We start from the raw sequence: 25,964 nt of genomic DNA, 5'->3' as shown, positions 1-25,964 counted from the left end.
AAAAACCTTAGAAATTCACTGAAAAAACCATAGGTTTCACACACGTTATAGTTAGGAATTAGCATTTAAAAAACCTTAGAAATTCAGTGAAAAAACCATAGGTTTCACACATGTTATAGTTAGCTGGACATTTTACTCGTAAAAAACCAATGAAATTGCCCCGTTATAGTTAGTTAAGCTAACTATAACTCGCGCGCCCGCAATGCACTGCTGATGACTTCACATATTACATCACTCATGACATGGTCAGTGACATCACTCATGACATCACTGATGACATCTCAAATGACATCACTGATGACATCACTGATGACATCATCCAGTGAATGTGGGTTTTTCTGAAAATTAAATATGTTTTATATATGTATATCTCAAGGTCGATGGAAGAATAAATGGGTATATAAGTGTCTAAATGGATGATTTGTTTAAGAAAAATTGATTGTTTAACTGACTGATTAAGTGTATCATAGTGAATACATGTTTTAGTGAGTAATGTTTAAATATGTATATATCTGTATCAGTCTCTCACTTTGTGTATAAGTGGCTGCATGGGTTGGTGAGTAGCTACATGGGTGTCTATATAGGTTATTAGTTGTTTTTTTGAGTATCAGTCTGAGTGTCTGCATGGTTCGGTGGGGGGTATTACGTAGTGCATAGGTGCATGAATGAGTGACTCACTGTTTGTATGTGTTGAACAGAGCATGTGTGCAGGACTGCATGGGTGGATGAGTGTGTGTATGGGTGTGTTAGTGAGTGAATGACTGTCTCTACAGTGTCTTTATGAGTAACTACATATGTTTAAAACTAGTATATGTGACTATTGGTGTATATATGTGAGTATATGCAAGGGTGAGAGATTAAAAGAGTTCCTGTATGAATAAGTATGTGTTTCTATAAGTGATTGTTTAAAAGACTAAGTATGTGTAAGTTTCCGTAGAAGTAAGTATGGTGGTGTGTGTATAACTGTATATGCAAGTAAATGTATGTTTGATTCTTTATTAGCATGAGTGACTATGCGTGTGAGTAACTCTATGGATGAGTGGCATTGTGTAACAGGATGTATAGGTGTATGAGTACATATGATGAGTGAGTACATGTATGAGTGACTGTATTGGACTGTTGGTGAATGAGTGGACGTGTATGTGGATCTTAGAATTACTGAAGAGGTTGTTGTAACTGTTATTGGTATGTCCATTGTTTTTGAAAATTTTAGTCTCTATTTTTGAATGTGTGTGTCAAAGGTTATATTAGGGTGAGAGGAGGTCTGCCACTCTATCACAAGGATGATGTCATCAGTGATGTCATCAGTGATGTCATTTGAGATGTCATCAGTGATGTCATGAGTGATGTCACTGACCATGTCATGAGTGATGTAATATGTGACGTCATCAGCAGTGCATTGCGGGCGCGCGAGTTATAGTTAGCTGAACTAACTATAACGGGGCAATTTCATTGGTTTTTTACGAGTAAAATGTCCAGCTAACTATAACATGTGTGAAACCTATGGTTTTTTCACTGATATATATATATATATATACACATACAATTTGCATATTTCCATGAGTGCCACCTTCACGATAAATGGAGGCACGACCCTTGAGTTCGACTAGTCCAGGGTGGAATCTTGTAGGGCATAGATACATACATCATAGGAAATTCTAGTTAGGACCATGCTTCCATAGGAAAAGCGTTTCTTTACTTGCATATATCTTTGGCGCCAGTTGATGAATCTTCACAAAATTTTTCCCAAAAAGTGCACCAGTGATTCTTGTGCATTGAAAGTTTCGGGGCGACCCATCAAGCTGGGACTGAGAAAAGAGGGGGTCAAAAAAGTTTTTTGCTCATGTTAATTTCCATAGAGATTTTTAGAAACAACTAGAGCATGAACCACTGGACAGAATTGCACCAAATTTGGCAGAATGGTAGCTCTCGTTCCTGAAAGAACCCTTTTTGTTATTTAGTGTTAATCTGTTCAGTAGTCTTTGGGGTATTTAAAAAACACAAATTTATATATATAGGGACGCTAATCCTCCGATGATCCAACAGTCCTGTCCTGAAATCTGATTGGCTACCAGCACTTCAGCGTGGAACTGTCGGCAGCCCACAAAAAAAAATGTAAAAGAAAGAAAAGGGGTCAGGTAGGAATACCCTTACCCTCTAACAGTGGTGGTGAGGGCCCCCTGTGAGCATTTCAAGGCCAAAGAGCCTTTTTAAAACATTTTTGCTGCTGGAACATGATGGAGTCGTGAATGTAGGGCAACATTTTTATCTGATAGAGACTACTAGCCACAGATTCCTTCACGTAGAATTATCCCCAGGCGTGAGACTGGATCCGGAAACCTTTTGCCACAGCATCCCTGCGCGCCAGGGGGCAGGGTGACACCAAGCGACTCCGTCTAGGCGTCGTCCGCATACGTGACATCAACAAGGTCACATAAGACCCGCCCCAGCACCTACGTCAGTTTTTGCCTTTTCCGCGTGCAATGCGGATAAGATCCTTGCTCTGACCTGTTAGGGCCCCCCTTTTTTCTTCCATTTCTTTTGGTGGAACAGTGTGCGAATGCCTTCGGGCTTTAAAACTTGCACGTCTTGTGGGCATCTTATGTCGACGACGGACCGTCACCTCATTTGTATGTGGTGTTTGGGGGAGGATCACGGCACCACAGATTGTATGGTGTGCCATCAGTTGAAGCCGAAGTCACGGCGGAAGCGCTGGATGAAACTTCTCTCGGCACGTCTCTCCAGGTCGACGTCCTCCCCTCGGTCTGCTTCGGCGGACGGCTTCAGATACGGCCGTGGTCGTCGTCCTCGCCCTTCTCCAATGTCACGTGAGTGTCACTCCCCGGTGGGTAAGTGTCGCAGTTTGTCCCCGGGGGCTGGTTTCCGGCCTACCAGGGGCGTGGACTCTCCGCGGGTGATGCGGCCCCGCGTGTCGTCCTATCCACCGTTTCCCTGTGTTGGGGCGTCGAGAGTCCAAATGGAGACATACGCGGCGGCTTTGCAGGCCTTGCTGGCGTCTCCTCCTCCTTCCCCTCCTGTGGCGTCGGCGTATCCCTCGCTCTGTGCAGGGCCCTCTGCGGCGCCGCCGGTGGCTCCGGCCCCGGCGCCGACTGGTTCGTATCAAGGCTTGGAGGATGGGGTACTGTTGGGGTGCGGCTCCTCTGGGGCACCTCTTTCAGGCCACGGCGTCTCTGCCTCACTGCAAACTCCCGCGGGGGTCCCTGTGGTGTCGCGGGAGGTCGCCGGGGCTCGGGTCGCATCCCTGAGCCCCTATCGGTCCTTTGACAAGGTGATCCTGTCTAAGGCTGAGGTGACGCCGCTATAGCGCCGGCAGCAGCTGGACCGTGCGGAGCCACAGGGGTCGGTGGACCCTTCTTGTCCCGCTCCGGGTCGAGGCCGAGGGAAGACCTCTTGTCCCTCTCCGGGTCCCTCTCGCCCCACCCCACAGGTGACTGCCTCTTCAGAGGGCGAATCATCCCTGGCGCCGCCACATGAGTTGCCGAGCGACCTTCGCCTCATTCTGGGCCGCGGCAGGCGGAGGTCTTTGTGCCACTCCCCAGGCCCATCTCTTTTCCCCACGCAGGTGGCTGCCTCGGCGGGGGTCCGGTCCGGTGCGGCGGTGCAGGGTGACTTGGAGGTACCTTGTCCGGTGACGCCGGCTGGTGCCGACGTCCTACCTCAGGCAGCGGACTCTACGGCTCCGCGCAGTGGTTGTACCGCGGATTCGTCTTCGGACGCTCCTTCTCCGGATGCAGGCTGTATACTGGTGTCGTCCTCCCCGGAGACTGGTCGTCTTGTAGTGTCTTTTTCACCGGCATCGAAGGGCGGCTCCCCGCCTTTCCTGAGGCAGAGGTGTTCGTCGGAAGAGCGGCAGGTCCCCTCATTCTTCGGCTCCTTCTGACTTCCAGGTCGGGCCCTTGCCCGCCCCGCTTGGAATCGGGGACGGCTGCCTTAGTTTGCTGCCGTCGCCCACGGAGGAGCTGCTTTCCCCACCACGGGGCCCTACAGAGGTGGATGCGGCCTTTGCTCACGCGGTGTCCATGGCTGTGGGCATTCTGCGCATGGGTGACCCAGTGGCTCACTTTCCGGCGGACCATCTATTGGAGATCCTCCACCAGGGCTCTGGTGGGAGGGAAATCTTACTTCCCTTTGAAGGTTCGCTCCTATCTTCCTTGACGGGGGCTTGGAGGCGTCCTGCCTCAGGGGACCCGGTGTCTCAGCTTCTTCTGCACTGGCACCTCCCGGCGCCGCGTGACCCGGCATGTCTTTCCCTTCACCCCTCAGCTGCCAGCCCCCTTTTGCAGACTGCTTTTCCATCACTGCCGCCACTGTTGACTCCGCCGTCCCGAGAGGCCCGCTGGCTGGACTCTTGGGGACGCAACATGTTCGCCTTAACCAACGTGGCCCTGCGGGCCCTTAACACCTTGTGTGTGCTGGCTAGGGCCTCCTCCTGTTTGTGGGACTCGGCTGAGTCTCTGGGATCTGCAGCGTCCTAGGAGTCTGGCCTGGTGGACGTACGGCATCATGCATTGGATGGCCAGGAGCTTGCGGCGTTTATTCTCCGCTCCGCTCTGGACATCTCAGAGGTGCTGGGCCAGCCATGGCTTCCTCAGTCACTCTCCGTCGCCATGCTTGGCTTCGGGACGGAGTATTCCCTGAGAATATTCGGGAGCGACTCATCGACCTTCCGTTTGATGGAAGCCTGTTGTTCCATGCCCCGGCCGACACCGCCATCCAACGGCTCTTGGCAGGGCTCCGTCCTCCTCCTCCTCATCCGCCTTATCCTCCTCCTCCTCCGTCTCCTCCTCAGTGACTTCTGAGTTGGGTTGATTCTGGGCCTTCTTAGGCCGGCTGTTCTGGCTGTGCAGCGTGTTTTCTGGCCGTTTCCTTCCTTCCTTGGGACTTTGGCATTGTTGGCTGCTGGATGGCACTTGTGTTGATTGTGTGTGGGTTATGCAGGAGTTGTTGCGCAGACTTGGCCCTGAGATTGGACCTTCTGCTTTGCTTGGGCTGCTTGTCAAGCCTTCAGCGGGGTTGTTTTTTTCCCCGTGGCTCTTTTGTTTTTTCCTCTGCTGCGGAAGTTCTTTCAAAAAGGGTTCCCATGTCTTGGGACTAAACGTACCCTATGTGGGGTAGTGGTAGCTGTCATATGGCTTGCGCTCTGCTAGAGGGTTCTGGTTGCCTTCGGGTGCCTGTTCTCCATGGCGTTTAGGTAGGTTGCTTTTGCTTCCTGAGATCGTGTGCACAACCGCTCGTAGTGGTGGCCCGGGCATCTCCTCCTATCCCTGCTCCTGTCCTGAGGTCTGGGATGATCCTGTGTTCTCCCTTGCCAGGCGTCGCCTACTTGGCCTTCCTGGGGCCTCGGGCTGTTCTTCTTGCTTCTGGCTTTGACTGCCAGCGCTCTTCTGGCTGGCAGGCTGCTCTCCATCTGGAGTGGGTTCGCCTTCTTTTGCCTAGTTTCCTTGGGCCCTCTAGGCTTCTTCTTCTTCTGCTTTCCTGTCTTGGCATTGGGCGGAAGCTATGTTGTCTTGTGGGGAGAGTGGGGTGCTTCGGCCTCTCAGTCCCTGCCCTTGGTTCCTCAGCTGTGAGTGTACGGGCCTCTTCAGCCTGCCTTCCTTCCTACATCCCCTTGGGGTCGATGGGGTTCTGCTTGTGGGGGTTCCCTTGGCCTAGCAGGGGCGAGGTTCTACCTCGTCCACAGATCTGGTCCCCTGTGGGGCCCTCTGTTTTGCATTGGCTGGTGGGGTCCTTTCGCAGACCCTCCTTCCCAGGGGGTATTGCTGGGGTATCTATTCTACGTGAAGGAATCTGCGGCTAGTAGTCTCTATCAGATGTACGAGTTACTTACCTTCGGTAACGATGTATCTGGTAGAGACGATTCTAGTCGCAGATTCCTTCACGGCCCGCCCTTCCTCCCCTATTCTGCGAGGACCCTTGGATTGGTCTTCGGTACTCGCCTCTCAGTGGGGGGCTGTGTCTCCTGTGAGTGCCTTCCTTTGTTCTTGACGGGTGACTCTGTCTGGGGGCGGTTCATTCCTCCCTTGGTTCTTTGGAGGTTGGGGTTCCGGTGCTCCGGTGCCCTGCTGCTCTGGCAACTCCAGGTTTGGGGAGGGGATTGCTTTCTATCCCTATCCTCCCTCTCCTCCCTTCCTTCCATTGCTATCCTCTGCTTAAGGGTCATCTTGCCAGGTCTTGCCCTTGTCCCTTGTGGGTGGTTGCCTTCTAGGTTGGGGTGACTTGGAGGTTTGTTATCTCTGTCTGTCTTGGGACTGGTCCCATTCCTTGCTCAGGATGGGGGGGGGTTTACTACGTGTGCCATGAGGTTTACGCATGTTCTTTGCCTCCGGGGCACAGGGATGGGAGGTTGTCAATGTGCTGGCAGGGTGACTGGGCAGGTTTCTGCTTGTTCTTCTTCTTCTTTCCATGCCCTTGGGTTCTGCGGTGTTGGCACTACTCTGGTGGTGCTGTTAGTCACCGTTTCTTTCCAATTTTTCTGCTCTTCGCACACTGTTCCCATGCTTCCAGTTTTTTATCTGGTGGTTCCGCGTTGTGGTGCGGAAAACTGACGCAGGTGCGCCGGGGCGGATCTTATGTGACCTCGCTGACATCACGTACGCGGACGACGCCTAGGCGGAGTCACGTGGTGTCGCCCCGCCCCCTAGCGCGCAGGGATGCTGTGGCAAAAGGTTTCCGGATCCAGTCTCACGCCTGGGGATAATTCTACATGACGGAATCTGCGGCTAGAATCGTCTCTATCAGCTACATCGTTACCGAAGGTAAGTAACTCGTACTGTAAACCAAGCGAGGTCTCCTGTGCTTTTTTTCTTGGAGCCCCTAGGTGGGCCAGGTCCCAGGGACATTTATAAAAAAATATAGAGGGGTTGTCCAGGACTCCCCTTGTAAGGCTCTTGGAGCCTGGGGGATCACCACCTCCCTTGGGCTTTCTTTACATATTTGAGGGCGGTTGCGCGGACCCCCCTCCTTGGGCTCTTTTGAGTCCCAGGAACCTCCACCTCCCTGGGGCTTAATTTAAAATATTGGAGGGGGCTTGTGGACCACCCTCCATTGGGCTTTTTAGAGCCCCGGGGGCCACCACCTCCTGGAACTTAATTTGAATAATAAGCAGGGAGCAATGCAAACCCCATTCCCCAGGGGCCACCACCTCACCAGGGCAGCAAGTATAAGTCATGTGGGAGGTGTGCCATGCGGGCCCCCTCCTGGGCCATAAATGGCCCTGGGGACGACCACCTCCCTGGGGCCAGCTCATGAAAAGACAAGGAGGGGGGTGCATGCCTCCTCCTGAAGCCAGCAATGGGCCTGTGGACCATCACACACCAGGGCCGGCTCCTGCTATGTCTCAGTGTGGCCACCCCTGAAAAGTAGCTGTTCGCTTTTTTTGGGCAGGAGCTGTGACAGTTTCCACCAAGGAAAAGCAAACACTCTGGTTCCAGCGAGCTGAAGCTGTCAAAGTGCTCCTGCCCGCTAGAAGCAGAGGTTTCATCTCTTTCCCTGCCCGCAGATATGCGGGCAGGGAAACAAATGAAAGTATTTCTCCAGCATGCAGAGAGCTGCATTTCCAGCAGCTTCCTGCATGCAGCAGGAATTCCGGCTCCTGCAGGAGGCCAGCTGGGACCCCAGGGCCCTTGAGGCTCTCCAAGCAGTCCAGAAGGAAGGTCAGAAGGGAGCAGAAAGAGACAGAATATATGTCTGCAACAAGCAGAAAGAGGCAAGATAAAGGGGAGAAACAAGCAGAAAGAAGCTGAATAAAGGTAAGCAACAAGCAGAAACAGGCAAGCTTAAACTGAGAAACAAGGAGCAAGAGGTTGAATAAACGTCAGAAATGCGCAGAAAAAGACAAGAAAAGACAAGATATAGGTGAGAAAAGAGCAGAAAGGGGCAGAATAAAGGTCAGAAACTAGCAGAAAGAGGCAAAATAAAGGTCAGCAATGAGGAAAATGACAAATTGCGGTCAGAAACAAGCAGCAATAGTCAGCATAAAAGTTAGAAATTAGCAGAAATAGGCAGAATAAAGGACAGAAATGAGCAGCAAGAGGCAAAATAAAAATAGAAACAAGCAGAAAGAGACAGAATAAAGGGCTGAAATGGGCAGCAAGAGGCACAATAAAGGGCAGAAAGGCAAAATAGAGGGCAGGAATGAGGCAGAAAAACAATCAGAAATGAGCAGAGGAGTCACAAATCCAAAGGCATCAGAGGATAGCGGACTATAGGCAAGCTGGGCAGAAGGACTGTCACAGGTGTAGCTAGCAAGATGACCTGCCCCCGTGGGCCACCTTACTTTTTTTTCTGTGCACCCACTGACAGACCCACTCATACACTTAAGCACTTATTCACCCACTCACAGATCCATTGAGAGATTCACACACCCACTCACACTCACTCAGAGATATACACACACTCTCATGTACCCACTCACGGACACACTCTGAGGCTAACACACCCACTCAGATACTCGCACGCTCTGACAGACCCATTCAGACACTCATCCACCCACTCATAGACCCACATAGACACTCATGTTCTCATACACAGACCCACATAGACTCATTCACTCACTCACAGATCCACTGACTGACCCCCCTCAGACACTCACTCACCCACTCACAGACCCACTCAGACTCACATAACCACTCACAGACCCACTTAGAAACTCATGAACCCACTCACTCATCCACTCAGAGAGTAATTCATCCACTCACAGACCTTCAAAGACACTAATGCACCTACTCAAGTCAAAGACTTATGCACCAACTCACCGACCCACTCAGGCACGCATGTATCCAGTCACAGGCCCACTCAGATACTCACGCACTCATTCACAGATCCACAGACACTCCTACACCCACTTACACAGCCATGCACACCCATACAGTCACTCACACAGCCACTCACCCACCCACTCACCTACCTGTATAGCCACTCACAACAACCTCTATCAAAGGTTGATATTTTTTTTTAAAACATACACATTCACTGAAAAAAACCAAAGGTTACAGGGATGTTATAGTTAGGAAATAGAATTTTAAAAAAACCTTAAAACTTCACTGAAAAAACAAAGGTTACAGCGATGTTATAGTTAGGTGCAGATTTCACTCGTACAAAGCCATTTAAATTCAGCATTTATTGTTACCAGCACCAACTATAACTTACGCCCGCAATGCTCTGCTCACATATTACGTCACTCATTACATGGTCAGTGACATACTGAGTACATCATCCACAGAACCATTTTCACTCCCATACAACCTCTCATACACCTATCACACACCCACTCACCCATTTACAGACCCATACAGGCACTGACACTCACACACTCACTCACCCATACAGCCACTCACACAGCCACTAAAAGACTCATACAGCCACTCACACACCCACAAACCACTCACAGACCCATACAACCCCTCACACACCCATACAGCTACTAAGTGAGCTATTCACTCATCCATACAGCCACTCACACATCCATTCACTCATCCACAAAACCACTAACATACCTATTTGCATACCAATACAATCACTGACATGCCCACTCACTCATCTTTACAGCCACTCACACAAATATTTACTGTGCAAAATAGCCACCTACACTCCCACTCACTTACCCATACACCCAAACAGTCACTCTCTTACCCATACATCCACCTACACACCCAGTCATTCACCCAGAAAGCCATTCACACAGCCTCTTAGTCACCCATACAGCCACTCACACAAGCATTCTTCCACCCATAAAGCCAATCACACATCCACCACAGTCACCGATACATCCACACACTCGCATACATGCTCACCCATTGATACAGCCACTCACTCTCCTATACAGCTACTCATACACCCACATATTCACCCATACAACCACTGACTCTCCCATAGAGCTACTCATACACTGACGTATTCACCCATACTGCCACTCAGAAACCCGTACAGCCACTCAGACACCCACTCTGATACAGTCACAGTGCCACTCAGATGACATATTTTACAAACAGTATCACTCATTAGTAGTACAAAAAGAACAGTAATTTAACTTATGCAGTAGCTTAGTATGTATCTTCAACTCACAGAAACTTTTACAAAACACACTCCCTGGATGATGTCATTTGAGATATCATCAGTGATGGCACTGACCATCTCATTTGTAATGTAATATATGAGGTCAGTAGCAGTGCATTACGGGGGCATAAGTTAGAGTTAGGTCAGGTAACTATAGCTGTAGAATGGATTTGTACGAGTGAAATCTGAGCCTAACTATAGCGACCCTGTAACCTTTCTGGTTTTTCTGTGAATATATATATATATATATATATAACACACCCACACATGTTTCCTACTGGGCCCAGTTTCCATAAGAAAAGTTTTCTTTTTTTGCTAATATCTTTAGTGCCGTTTAACGAATCTTAACACAATTTTTAAAACTAGTTTGCCAGTCACTTTAGCTGCTGATTGGAAAGTTTCGGGGTGATTCATCAAGCAAGGGCGTCCCAAAACGCATTTTCCCCATGCTATTTGCAATAGGGAATGTTGAAACAATTACAGCCCGAACCCCTGAACAGAATCACACCACATTTGGCAGAAAGCTAGATCTAGGTCCATTAAGAGTGCTTTTTGTAATTTGGTGTAAATCTGTTCAATAGTTTTGGAGTTATTAAAGACAAAAGATGTATTTATATCCAGAGATGCAAATCCACTGCGGATCCACTACGAAGGATCTGCAGATCCACATGCCAGCAGCAATGCCGTTATTGGCTGACCGCAACCTGAGAGAAAAGTTGAGAATAGTCTAACACAAAAACTTGCGGGTGCAATACAGCCGATTTTAAATATAAATAAATCTGATGAATGAGCTTGAAATCGACGTGTTGTCAACTATGAAACAATGATCTCTATTCAATAAACCATTAATACATATTTGAAGCAAAATTTTGAATTGTTTGCACATTGAGTATGAGAAGATATTCATTCATTCCTCATCTTTTTGAACTATAATCGGAAATTTAGAAATTGTTTTGCTGTCAAAATTTAAGCCCTGAAGAAGTTCCGTCAATTTGTTTGTATAGGAACGAAACGCGTTGGCTGTTTTCTGCGTATTTATCATCTGTGAAATAAAAGCTTTGAAAAAAAGAAGAGTAACATTTTGGACTTTGTATTTCATGTTTAGTGCACCTCTATTTGTAAAGAAAAGTTGAGAATGTGAAAATGGTTTCCGGGGAGGGGGGATTAAGTAGAAATAGGATATAATGAGGAAGTATCCTAACCCAATTGGACTGATAAAAGGATCCGTGAAGGACAGCAGATCCATCTACCCACCCCCCCAGCACCTTGAGATCCTCGCAGGTGAGTAGTTGCACTTTATAAGAACACTAATTGTTTGATGGGGACGAAAGTGTTGACAAATGTGAGGATCCGCGGATCCACCATGGTGCTCAGTACGGCCCCCATCTAAATCCACTGCTCTTACATGGACCATTACCCCAAATTAAAAAAAATGTATTCACACACTAACAGACCCACTCACACATCCATACACCCACTCACAAACCCATACAGTCACTCACACACCCTCACACACACCAATACAGTCACTGATACATCCGATCAAAGATATTGAGAACCACTCACACACCCACTCACATACCCACAAAACCATTCTTACACCCACACAGACCCTTACAGTCAGTCACTCACACACCCATACAGCTACTCACACACCCATACACCCACTCACATACCCACACAGCCACTCACACACCCATTCACAGACCTGCACAGCCAATCGGACACAACCACTCTACTCAACCACTCACACACCCTCTTACAGACCCAGGTTACAGGGACGTTATAGTTAGAAAATAGCATCAGAAATTCACTGACAATACAAAGGTAACAGGGACATTATAGTTAGGAAAAGGAATTTTAAAAAAAAAAAATCACCAAAAAAATCAAATATTACAGGGACATTATAGTTAGGTTCAGATTTTACACACACAACTATAGAAATTAGCAGTTATGGTTATCTTAAGTAACTATAACTTGTGCCATTAGGTAACAATAACCTGTGCTTTTGCCAAGCATTGCTAAATACCCCACCTATTACATTACTCATGACATCTTCTATGGCATTATTGATAATATCACTACAACATTTGCCAGGACATTATTGATAGAAAACTGTGCATGGTTGGGGCCTGAGTTATAGTTTACCTTAGGGCACGAGTTATAGTTACTTGAGATAATTATAATTATAACTGCTGAATTTCTGTGGTTTTGTGTGTGTAAAATCTGAACCTAACTAAACCATCATTGTAACCCTTGTTTTTTTAGTGATGGTCTGAGGATCCAGAGAGCTGGTTGATTGTAGGTAAGAGCTCATGCAGGAGATCTAAGGCTCTGGTGGCACTGAATGTCAGGTTCCTCCATTCCGATGTCCTCAGGGCTGTGTTGATGCTCTAAAGGGGCCCACCTCTGGACAACCCCAAGTCTGGCTTGCAATTTAACACGGACTGTTGAGGTAATCGAGCGGGGGAAGGAAAGGGTAGGGACCACGGGGAGGGAAATCTGAAAAGCAAAGAAAGACAAACGCAATATGAGCTCTGTGCCAGTAGATACTATCGCACTAACAGTTTAAACGGAAACCAGCATTACACACATTGTCTCGCTCCTCTCACCTGAAAAGCAAAGCAGGTGTATCCTAACGTATCGGGGAGAGCAAGAGGCAGTGGCAAGGTTACTTCAGGCAACTAGTATGTAAAACAAAAGAAACAGAAGAACATACAAATTGGATAGGCACTTCAGTGATCGTGACTCATTGAACAATGCATGACTCAGTCTCTCTAATTGCACCTACCAACTTGTGTTTGATGCAATACTCTTATGCCCAGCCTGTATGGCACCACCCCCTCTCTGGAAGCTCTCTCCTATATATATATATAGAACATAAGAAGAAAAACAATAGTGATGACTGGCTGCTGGATCATGAAGTAATACACGCCTTGCTTCTGCCAGTATATGCTTGTGCCAAGATTAGTCATACATCGCCAGTTCCATATGTTAAACAATCCACGTACACTTGCAGTATGTCTCTACTGCTCAGTGACGATTTTTTTTGTAGGAAATAACAGTTGCCAATAGTGGTGTTTGTCAGCGTAACCTCTGTTAACCCATGGAATGTCAAGACTGAGAAGCACCAAGTGAAAAAGTTCCCCCCGTGCGAGATCACCAAAATGGACCTCTTTCAAACGGAGGAGTTATGAGGCCCTTCTGGTGGGGGGGCCTAAAGTATTAAACGCTCCTCTGCACGAGACCTCCAAATTTGGTCTCCGCCAACAGGGGGGCGAGGTTGCTTGAGGGTTCTGAAACACAAACGCCTATCTGCATGAGACCAAAAAGAACCCCGGGTCTCAGCCAACAGAGGAGCGTAGGGAGGTACCAGCTCAATCGGCCTACCTCAAATGAACTTGTGTTGTCTCTGGGGGTGCGTCGCCCTCTTACCGTCCGGTACCTTGGGGTCGATGCAATCCTGCTGCCAGCGTAGCCAGGAAGAATTATCGGCTCCGAAGGAGTCGACCTTCACCCTTTTGCTTCCGCGATGGGCGCTACGCGGGTCACGTGAGGCGTGTCTTGCAACGCCTGCCGGGACGGGTAGTTTTGGTAAGGGTGTTCCGAGCCGCTTTGCATGATGTCGCGGCAGTCAGTGCGCTATTGTACACGCGTTCCTGACACTAAAAGCCTGAGGAGCAGGCTTTGAGTTCATGATTGCATGCTGAGGGTCAGCTTATGGTCATTGAGGGCTTTACTATTGAATGTAAGGGCCAGCTAAGGGCTTCTCATAGTTAAATTAGGATCTCAAGGCCTTCTTAAGCTTGCTAAAGCCCTCAGAGGGCCAATAGATAGTGCTATATGGCAGATCTATAGCAGATTGAGGATGCCTTTTAAAAGATTTAGTACAAATAGTAGGGGTTTGAAAACCTTTGAGCACTATCAAAGTAGGTCTGAAGTTCGGTTAATGGTGACTACGGGCCTGTGAAGGATAAGTGACACCAGGGGGTTTCTGTTGGTTAACTGTTGGTCCCCAAGGATTGTATAGTGGTTGGCACTATGCTAGAATAGGGTCTCTGAGGGTAACTGAGAATAAGCTTGGAATCTCGTAGGGTTGATTGATGGTAAATATGGTCTTATTGAGGATCTGTGAGAGTTAGCTGTGGTAATTTAAGGGCTGTTAAAGGCCCCTCAAGTAGCAGCAGACTATCTGAGATTGCACGCTAAAGGTCATCAAAAGCTGGCTGAGTATGACTTAGAGCAGGCTGAGGATGCCAGAGGGCCAGTAGAAAAAAGCGGAAATGGCTAGAGTGCCGGCAGAGTGGCTCTGAAGGATGACGGAGGTGTTCTGGGAGATGTCAGAAGCACTAGAAGCAGACTCATGCTTCAAACATCATAACCCCTGCCCCCACCCATCTTTAACCTTCTCTGTTGAGGCAGGAGAAACCTGGATTAGACGTCTGTTCCAACTCTTTCTCTGCTTCACACTATTGGGGACAGAAGGGCACCCTAGCATGCACTGCATGGGCATGTTGTGTTAACAAATTTACAAAGAACTTGTATTTTTGGAATTAACTCAGGAGAGAATCTTTATTCATCTTTTATTTTTAATGGCAGAACAACATATCACTTTGCATCCATAATAGAACATTAAACTTGAAAGGGGCTCCATGAATCATCATTTCAAACGTCTTGCTGTGGTAAAGGAACAATCACATTCCTTGTCAAAATTATCTTTGAAGTCTTGCAATGGTGCACTTTATCCACCTCACAAGGCTCATGGGGAGGGTTTTCTGTAATAGTCATCTTACAATATATTTGAATTTATGTGTTCGAGGCATATGAGCTGTAGATTATACACTGTGCATTGATCGCCATCTGGTGGTGGGCCCGGATGTTTGCAGTTTGTTTTTCCTCTTGGAAAGTCTTTGGAAGTCACGAGGTTGGTGACTCCTCCTTTGGTTCGTATTGCGCATGGGCTTCGGCTCCATCCTCAGATTGTTTTTTTCCGCCATCGGGCTCGGATGTAATACTTCGCGCTCCGGTTCCGAACTTTTCCAGTTCAACGATAGACGCAAAAATCCTCGCTCATCGAGATCCTTCAAATAATAAATCATTTTAATCACCTTCTCTTCGGCACTTCTTCGATTCCGGCCGTCGACGGCAGCCTTCTGGCCTATTCCGGCTCCGGTCTCGGCTGATGGAAAGAACTCCCTTCAAGAAGTGCCCTCGATGTGGGTCCAAGTTTCCCCACACCGATCTTCATGAGGTGTGCAACCTCTGCCTCCTCCCTGAACACGAGGCCCGAGACTGTCCCGCCTGCAAGTCTTTTCGCTCTAAAAAGACTATTCGAGATCGATGGGCTAGACGCAACATGGCGCACTCCTCGACCTCCGCTCCAGTCGACATCTTCGGGGACGACGTCGAAGCTCCGGGACAGCAGAACATCGAAAAAGAGGACGACGACCTCGTCAGTGCTTCCGAGGCCGACGACTCAGATGTGGAGGACATCAACCCGGCGCAGAGGGTCGTGAGTACAATACCCCCTCCCACACCCACGCCGATACCCAAAAAGGCTTCGGTCACACCTTCGCCTTCAGGTCTAGGCAAGACCAAGGATACTGCTTCTCACACCCCACCATCGGGCCCGGTAAAGAAGCCTATTAAGCCTTCCGGCAGCTCGGGCTCGAGCCAGCCGACCAGCGGTACCGAAAAACACCCTTCGGCACCGAAGAAAAGATCGGCCTCCACACCGAACCCAGCACCAAAGCCTTCGGTGTCGAAACCTGCCCTTCCAGTGCCGACCAAACATCACAAGGCCCTCGGCACCAACACTCCCGTGCCGAAGCCTTCTTCGGCACCGACCAAAAAATCGGAGGTCCCAAAGAAGCACAGCTTAGACAAACCTAAAAATCCGTCGGCACCGAAAACTTCGGCGCCGACCGAACAACCAGTGTCGCAAGAACTTTTTACACCGGATCCTCTGCAAAAGACACTCACCAAGGATCCAAAAACTGGACATTTGACATTGTCTTCAAAAAAGAGACACTTGGACAAACCAGCTCCACCTCCACCTCCAAAGAGGAAAGACACTGCTACCTCCCCTTTCAGAGTGCCTTCCCCACCTCCTCCACCTCCCCACCTCCACCCTCTCCACCCCTGCCTCATCGTTCCCCAACCTCGTCTCCTGTCCCAGATGATTTAGGAGACCCTTATTATGATCCAGCAGATGTGCCACAAGACCCCACCCCTACTGGATCTCCAGACCCATGGGACGACTATAACAATCCGGACATCCCAGATGTCCCACAGGATGACCTTTACCCATCTAGGCCATCCCCACCTGAAGATTCGTTAGGCTTTCACCACCTACTACAAAGGGCGGCACACTACCACGGGGTGGAGTTACATACTGACCCAGTGGAGGAAGATTTTCTCCTAGACACCTTCGATAATGCACATAGGTCTACTGCCATTCTACCTATGTTAAAGGGAGTAATCAAACATGCACCGGAGGTTTTTAAAGACCCAGTCAGGGCCAGGGTCCTAAACCCCCGTATAGAGAAAAAATACAAAGCCGCCCCCACAGACCCTTCATGCATTAAAGGCCCTGCACCATTGGATTCCCTAGTGGTATCTACAGCTAGGAAGCGCTCAAATTCTCAGGCGTCAGGCGAAGCACCACCACCTGACAAAGAGTCCAAGCTCCTAGACGCATCAGGGAAGCGCACTGCATCACAAGCCGCCAACATATGGCGTATTGCCAACACGCAAGCGCTATTGGGCAGATACGACAGGGCGCATTATGATGAGTTAGAGACCATCATGCACCATCTCCCTGAAAAATACAGGAATAGGGCTAACGAATTGATCCAAGAGGGAAAAATAATAACTAATACCTCTATACTCTGTGCCCTAGATGCAGTAGATACAGCCTCCAGGGCCATAAACACCAGTGCCCTTCTCCGTCGCCATGCCTGGCTCAGAGTTTCAGGTTTTAAACCTGAGGTACAAGCCTCTATATTGAACCACCCATTCAACCAAGATCATCTATTTGGCCCAAAAGTTGATGAAGCCCTCGAAAAGATGAAAAAAGATACTGACACGGCGAAATCCATGGGAGCCCTACAGTCACACACTCCTAGGCGCTCTTTTTGCCGCTCTTCCTTTCGGGGCACGGGCAGGGCCTACTCCTCGGATAGTGCATCCACGTCATACAAATCCCCTCCTCAATCTACCTTCACAAAGGGTTATCAAAGAGGCGGATACAGAGGCAATAATAATAAGGGCAGAGGCAAGACAAATACCGCCCGCTCTGCCACACCGCCTACCCAATGACTTTCCCCCGCTCCCTCCAGACCATTCCACTCCGGTCGGGGGCAGAATAAAACATTTCCTTCACGTCTGGGAGACAATCACCTCAGACAGATGGGTGACCCAAATTATTCATTCAGGGTATTGCCTAGAATTAACATCTACCCCCCCCCAAACATTCCACCCAGGCAACGCCCTATGTCTCAAGAACATGCTACGTTATTAAAACAGGAGGTAATCTCCCTCCTGCAAAAACAAGCCATAGAACAGGTCCCCATAAATCAACAAAATGTAGGGGTCTACTCCCTGTACTTTCTGAATCCAAAGAGAGACGAGAGTCTACGACCTATCCTAGATCTCAGACCTCTAAATACTTACATACATTCAGACCATTTTCACATGGTAACCCTTCAACAGGTTCTTCCACTCCTCTCCCAGAACGACTTTCTCACCACTCTGGACTTGAAAGACCCATACTTTCACATCCCAGTACACCAGGCTCACAGAAAGTACCTCAGATTTGTGGTGGACGGGCAACACTACCAGTTCAAGGTGCTCCCGTTCGGGGTAACAACAGCACCAAGGGTATTCACCAAGTGCCTAGCAGTAGTGGCTGCACACCTCAGGAGACGGCACATTCACGTCTTCCCATACTTGGACGATTGGCTAATAAAAGCCACGTCCTACGAACAATGTGTGCAACACACCGCCGCTACAATCCAACTGCAATCCTGCCAGGATTGCAAACATACAGGCACTGCGTCAGAAATTCATATTTCAACACTCTCTCCCAGCAAGAGTGTTTATGCAACTGATAGGGATGATGGCCTCTTGTATTTTCATAGTGCCCCATGCAAGACTCCAGGGGGCCGACTTTAGACAGACTTAAGACAAACTTAAGACAGCCTTAAGACAGACTTAAGACAGACTTAAGACAAACTTAAGGCAAACTTAAGACAAAATCCTAACTTAAGTCTGTCTTAAGTCTGTCTTAAGTCTGTCTTAAGTTTGTCTTAAGTCTGTCTAAAGTTTGTCTTAAGTCTGGCTTAAGTCTGTCTTAAGTCTGTCTTAAGATTGTCTTAAGACAAACTTAAGACAAAATCCTAACTTCTGTGAATACCAAAAGTAGTAAGTTTAGGATTTTGTCTTAAGTTAGTTCTGTGAATCGGCCCCTAGATGCGTCCACTCCAAGAGTGCTTAGCGCGCCAGTGGAACCAGGCCCAGGGGCAACTGACTGATCTGGTGTTGGTACACGGTCGCACCCATCGCTCTCTGCAGTGGTGGAACACCACAAACCTTTCCAGAGGTCGACCGTTCCTGGACCCGGTCCCACAAATAATCCTGACAACAGACGCATCGCCTCCGGCTGGGGAGCTCATCTGTTACATCTCACAGTACAGGGCACATGGACGTCGCAACAGACATTACTCCACATCAATCATTTGGAGTTACTGGCAATCTTCCTAGCCCTAAAATCCTTCCAGATGCAGATTTCAGGCAAGGCAGTCCTCATTCACACAGACAGCATGACTGCCATGTACTACATTCAAAAACAGGGGGGCACACACTCTCCACAGCTCTCTCAATTAGCACAGAGCATTTGGAGATGGGCAATTCCACAGAAAATCTTTCTCCTGGCCCAGCATGTCCCAGGAGTCCAAAACACCGTGGCAGATCTGCTCTGCAGACAAACGCAAGAAATTCACGAATGGGAACTTCACCCACAGGTTCTTCACCCGTTCTTTCTGAAGTGGGGGCATCCACACATAGACCTGTTCGCCACCCACGAAAACAAAAAGTGCCCAAGCTTCGCCGCCAGATATCCACACCCATTGTCCAAAGGCAATGCGATATGGATGAACTGGTCAAACAAATTTGCATACGCTTTTCCACCTCTCCCACTAATTCCATTAGTGGTGCGAAAGCTACAACAGCATTCCCTAACACTGATCCTAGTAGCTCCAACATGGGCCAGACAACCGTGGTACACCACACTGCTGGAACTCTCGGTAGTACCACACCAAAAGCTACACCTCTCACCATGCCTCCTAACCCAGAACCATGGAGAGATCAAGCACCCGGACCCAGCTCAGCTCAACCTTGCGATCTGGCTCCTGAGGTCCTAGAATTCGGATACCTTAACCTTCCCCCTGATTGCATGAATATTATCAGGGAAGCTAGACGCCCTACTACTAGGGCATGCTATGCTGCAAAGGGGAAAAGATTTGTTGTTTACTGCCACAACAACACAATCAATCCTCTAAATGCGTCCATACAGCACATCATATGTTACTTGCTCCATCTACAAAGGTGTAACCTAGCATATACATCCATTCAGTTACACCTCGCAGCAATTGCTGCCTACTTACAGAACAGGCAACACCTATCACTTTTCAGGGTGCCTGCCATCAAAGCTTTTATGGAAGGCCTCAAAAGAGTAATTCCACCCAGAGTACCACCCTCACCTTTCTGGAACTTGAATATAGTTCTCACAAGGCTAATGGGACCCCCTTTCGAACCATTACATAAATGTGAGCTGCAATTTCTCACATGGAAAACAGCATTCCTAGTGGCCATCACTTCCCTTAGAAGGGTTAGTGAAATACAAGCACTCACCATACAGGAACCTTTTCTTCAAATGCATCAGAACAAGGTTGTACTCCGCACCAACCCAAAATTTCTACCCAAAGTCATTTCTCCCTTCCATCTAAACCAGTCGGTAGAATTACCAGTCTTTTTCTCACAACCTCAAACAGTTGCGGAAAGGGCTTTACACACACTGGATATTAAGAGGGCCTTACTTTACTACATCCAAAGAACACAACCTTTCAGAAAAACCAAACAACTATTTGTCTCTTTCTCTCCACCACATAAAGGCAACCCTATTTCTAAATCAGGGATAGCTAGGTGGATTGTAAAATGCATACAGATTTGCTACCACAAAGCAAAACGAATGCTATCTGTTCCCCCTAAAGCCCACTCTACAAGGAAGATAGGGGCTTCTATGGCTTTTCTAGGTAACATACCACTAGATGACATCTGCAAAGCAGCGACATGGTCAACACCGCACACTTTCACAAAACATTACTGTGTAGATGTGCAAATCAAGCAACAAGCTAGTGTGGGCCAGGCTGTACTAAAAACACTGTTCCAAACAACTGCAACGGATGCCGGTGGTCGCCGCTAGGGTTGGGTACTGCTATATAGTCTATGCACAGTGTATAATCTGCAGCTCATATTCCTCGAACGGAATATGCTACTTACCAGTATGCATCTGTTCTTGGCATGAAGAACTGCAGATCTATACACGCCCACCCGCCTCCCCGGCTACCTGTATCCGTTCCAGTCTATCTTATTTAGATACAACACACATGGGTTTCTTTACTGTTATTACTACGCTCCATCTTTCCCTGCTGGCGAAAAACAATCTGAGGATGGAGCCGAAGCCCATGCGCAATACGAACCAAAGGAGGAGTCACCAACCTCGTGACTTCCAAAGACTTTCCAAGAGGAAAAAAAAACTGCAAACATCCGGGCCCAACACCAGATGGCGATCTATGCACAGTGTATAGATCTGCAGCTCTACATGCCAAGAACAGATGCATACTGGTAAGTAGCATATTCCTTTTTTCCTACTTGAACACCTTCACTTCTATTACTTGTATGTCTTAAGCTTCAGTGAACTTTCCAACCTAACAATACTAAAAGAATATTGTGGGATCTCCCAGGATGTACCAGTCCAGGGCACAGAGTCTACACATCTGATATCACTGTTCCTGAATAAAGTAGATAAGCATTTACGGTGGGTGTTAATTGCATAGCTACTCTACTGTATTTAACCCAAATGATAAGTTTTCATACTTGACAGGTAGGATTTGTAGATTTTAATAGATCTTATATGAAATTAAGTACATTGAAAAGTCTTAGCGCTTTGCTAGTCCGGTTTATAAGTGACGGTTTGTTACTCAACATACTAAATGTTGAAGCCCTTATGCTCTCTGCAACCTGTATGTACTTTGTTTTGTTTTCAAAAATATTAATACCCACTGCAATATGCTTGTTATTCCCTTTTGGTAAACATTATTCTGATGTTGTTAGATTGTAATGAATGATTTCCACTGTTGTCTTTTTCAGTTTGAATTCTATCAAAGGAATGAAACTTCAGTATTGCAACACATCATGGCCACTATCAATATTGTTGACACTGTAAGTTGCAGCTTGTTGCGTGCAAAATATAGTTTTGTGTCCGCTGTTCTTCAGGAAGTATATGAAGCTAGTGTGAGGGGAAATAAAGAACATTTTCTTAAAAGATAAGTAGAAACAACACCACATTCTTAGTAAAAATTTGAAAAGAGGAAAGCCGAGACAAGGAAGAGAATAAAAGGAAACGTACTGATGGCCCTGCACCAATGCTCATCCCGAAGACATTGTCAGTATGAAATTCAGTATTTAATATTCAGGACACAGAGTAACTATAGAACAATCCAATAACTTTCTTGTTTTTTTGGGAGCTAATACTGTGTAATCAATACTAAGCCAGCGATTATTATCGTGCCTTGGAGGGTATATCTGTATATATTGAATGTCAACACTGAATAGCCCTTCACTTATATTATTTAGGGGCAGATTTCTATAGCAGAGTACGGTATTTTCTGCTTAGCTTGGCAACGAAGTACCCCTACTTTGGATTTGGAGATGTCTGCCTCCCCAGGAGGCCTCTCTCACACTGCCGGAAACGGTTGTCACAGTGTTAACTGTCAATGCATTGAAAGTGTGCTCTGTGGCTCTCTCAACATGACAGTGCTGTATGGCACACTTTTAAATCCTTTTTTTATTTTCAAAAACAAAATCCCAAAGCAGGATTTCCTTTTTGAAAATAAAAAAAAACAATGATTTCCTCACCATGGAAGTTTCTCTCATGGTGTAGAGATCATTAAAATGTTTTTACTTTGTGTTAACACCGAGTTTTGGATGGCGGTGTGTGAAAGTAAAAACTGACATTTTGTCTGCCAAACCTCTAACAGCCTTTACTCCATCTGGCTGTTAGAGGAGTATGTTAGCAGCAGAGCTGGAGTAGTCTCCGCTCTGGCATACTAAGTTCCACCTGACTTTAAATGAGGCAGCGATGGCACCTCTCTTCTCAACTCTAAATCAGCCCATTAGACAGGGTTACTGGAGTCATTGCCTGTATTTTTTGTGTTGAGGAGACAATAGTCTACCATGCTCCTATCCATCACAAAAGGAACTTTCATCATTGTAAACCTGACTAATGTGTAACTATAGCATTTGCTCGTGTATTTTTTCCCATTAATAAATGTATTGATCTAGTTAGGACATGTCACCAAGGTCGAAGTAAAAAAGTGGCTTTATTATGTAGGACTAGACTAGTATAAAAAGAATGGATTCTAGCTCTTTCAAATTTTCTAGAAAATGTCAGATGCTCTCTCGAATTTGATTTCTTTCAGTCATGTCATGGGTAATAGCTCAGTCTGGACATTGGCTGAGGAAGTAATGGAAGGGTAGGATTCACACAGTTAGGGTCCGCTTCACAAAGATATTTACAACTGTAATACTGTGTTTATGGTCGTAAATCATTCCATTTATGCCTGATAGCTGTACACAAAAGAAAAAGTATACAAGCGTAAATTGTTTTTTTAATACTTCATAATTCGCAGAGTGTTGGGATCAGGGCATGGTTTCAATTGTCATTTTCAGGTTGCCCACAAACCATTTACAAACTCCTCTATGACCATTTCCCGCCATGGAAAAGGTCGGAGATTTACTCGAGTCAAGGGAAAAGGGTTTATCTGCTGGGAAATCTGATAATATAATTTTGCTTTGGAGAAAAAAAGGATGGCATTCCACAGAGAATAATTGTACACTATATAAAATTAAACATTGAGAAAGTAGCATCCTTTTTAAAACGCACACAGCACACTCAGCATCAAGCCTAGACGGTTATGATTGGCATACATTTCCAGGCATACTACAACTGAGTATTGTGAATAAGGGAACATTGTAAATTGCACTGAAGAGGAATACTACTTTTAAGAGTGCAGATTTATGATGTTCTTTGTCAGTCGGGCCCTAGGACTGAAGTGATGCATCTGAGGATACATCATTGAGAGGGCAGCAAAGGATTATCGTAACAACAGTTCTGTATTGTAGGCTCTTCATTAGAATTAGTTAGAATAATTCCTGGTGTTTGTGGTAACCGCAGAATACTTGAAATGTATCAAATGGCATGTAGAGTGATAAGTCCAGTTTCAACTGCTGATAAGCACTCTCTTTAGTTTATCAAAAGCTAAGTTTTCTGAAAATGTTTTCAATTAACAAAAAAGAGAAAAAAACTAAATAATACTACTTACTTTGAAGGGCATGGGCAAGCTCGCAATATGGTGGGGCACGTTTGAGAGAGCTCTTCCAAGCTGTGTTTGTGCTTCATAATCCACACCCTTCCAGTGCAGGATGAGTGGCAGGAACATTCTGTTGATTGCCCCAAAGAAAACAGTGTTAGGTTCATGGGCCAGCGTCCTTGTGAGAGAGCCACAAAGACCGAAACAAAACATCCTGGAGGGAGCAGAGCCTTGCTGCTTGGGGGTTGTTGCTTGTGGGGCTGAATGTTTATAGTGACCTATAACCCCACACAGAAACCCAAGGTGAGGGCAACACACACAGACCTTAGTGAACAAAAGACTTCAATATACGGGGAATAACCCCAAATTAATCTTAAATGCAGGCTGGTAGACTGCAAAAAACTGTGGGCAACCAAATGGTTACAATAGGGGCAGCACAAACCCCCTACACGCATGGCCCTCAGGTGCTGACCGGGCCTGCTGCCTCCCTCGCGCGTACCGCTAAATGCGTGAGCTTTTGATAGGCGCGATCACGCGCTACAGCGAAAGCGGGACTTTTGTGCAAATACGACGCGCGTTCAATTCAAGAGGCAAGAATGTAATACGCACCCCGCCGGGGCGTACTGAAAAGATATGCGGGCATACAACCCAAATTCAGGCGTCAGGGTGAGGCAGATGGGACAAGGCAACCGCTCGTGACTCTCTCAGCGCGACTCCTCCGTGAGGAGCGCCGCTGCAAGAGCAACGAGAGGGCCGAGTCCCTCTAGCTGGCAGTACACACACCGAAACGGGACCGAAGCCGCGTAAGGAGCGAAGAGAAGCGCTCCCTCGGCCAACACAGGAATCTGAAAGATAAACCTACAACAATTCCACAATATGGTGACAATATCCAGGAAAAAACTGCACTAAATAGCAAAAAGATTGACAAAGGAAGAATAAAACATAGGAGCACTTAACTGGCTGCGAAGCAGCGAAGAAAGAGGAAGAGAGGAGACAAACAGGGGACTATGATGGCCGGTTACTGGAAATAGTGGAAGGACTATGGACTCATGTATCTCCCTGGTTGTAGGGAGTTGTAGTTTTTCTTGTTCATAACGATGTTTTTTATCTCTCGCTGCTGGATGTTTCACTTGTAATAAAGCGAAGAGAGATATAGCATAATCCAAAGCCTCCGGTCCTGCCATAGAATCTATAACTAATCTATGTCTCTTACAAATATATTGTTGCCGAAGGTAAGTAAGTTGTTCTATAGGTCGAACACCCAAGAGCAGTCACTCTGAAATAGATGCGATCACAAGTACACAACTAGGATTGGATCCGCAAAAAAATCCAAGCTCCAATACTTTTCTACCCAGAGTAATCAATAGCTCGCTACCCACTAATGCAGCTAACTAGGAACAGGCTATCTATCCAGACGTTGTAAAAAGGGGGTGTCCAGCGGACCAGGGATATAATCCCAATTGTACAATTTCTAAAGGGCCCAAGTCCAGCGGCTGTGGGGGGAGTCACTAAACTGATTGTTTTCAGATATTATTGCCTGAGAGCATTATGTTAAGACTTTTCCACTGATTTCTACAGGTGCTGAATCCCTGCAAAACACTGACTGTGCTCCTTACCAATGTCCCCATCAAACACATGGTTAACAAACCAGACGCCACAATCACAGCCAAGAGCCCTGGGATAGCACTGGAGGCCAGGAAAAGATAAGAGAGACTTGGAGATTGTGCGCCCCGACAAGGAATTGAAATTATTTCTGCGAACAAATAGGCTGCTTTCCCCCTAATGGGTGGTTGTGACTGATTCAATTTAAATTATTACATGAAGCTTATGACACTTCATGCAAGCTACACAAAGGCAAACAGTGAGAAAACTCAAAATGGGAGCAGTGTCTCACACCCAGGCAGATTTTGCACTTCTGGCTTGGCTTTGTCCCCTGATTAGCAAGTACTGGATTAAAGCCTTCAGTGCACTTTCTGAGATGACTGGGGAGAATTTGGCACCATCTTCAAAAATTACTCTGTTGGGATGTACTGGGAATGTGCCAGTAAATGTGTGGCGCTTCCTGTTGCTTAGTGTGTCTATCCGGCTGCAGATCATCCAACAAAAATATTTGCATCATGTAAACTAAGCTATGCAAAGTGAAAATGGGAGCAGACCCTAGTTGCCTTAGGTGTAGTGAGAAAGCCATGCACCTTCATTCGCAAGATTTTGAAATGTCAGATCATTTAACGACACTGG

At 47.0% G+C, this 25,964-nt stretch overlaps 1 protein-coding gene across 1 annotated transcript in view; it reads left to right on the top strand.

Moving 5' to 3' along the window:
- LOC146785486 (disintegrin and metalloproteinase domain-containing protein 9-like) overlaps positions 1 to 25,964 on the top strand; it is a 1,594,707-nt gene that overhangs the window by 579,886 nt on the left and 988,857 nt on the right. Inside the window, exon 8 of the mRNA XM_085633059.1 lies at positions 21,505 to 21,576. Coding sequence (XP_085489185.1) covers positions 21,505 to 21,576 — 72 coding nt within the window. The remainder of the gene's footprint in view (positions 1 to 21,504; positions 21,577 to 25,964) is intronic.

The sequence above is a fragment of the Triturus cristatus genome, chromosome 11 (genome assembly GCF_964204655.1).
Source record: "Triturus cristatus chromosome 11, aTriCri1.1, whole genome shotgun sequence".
In the NCBI taxonomy this organism is placed as follows: domain Eukaryota; kingdom Metazoa; phylum Chordata; class Amphibia; order Caudata; family Salamandridae; genus Triturus; species Triturus cristatus.
Note: the sequence above shows the minus strand (reverse complement) of the source record. Positions and strands in the feature narration are given on the sequence as shown.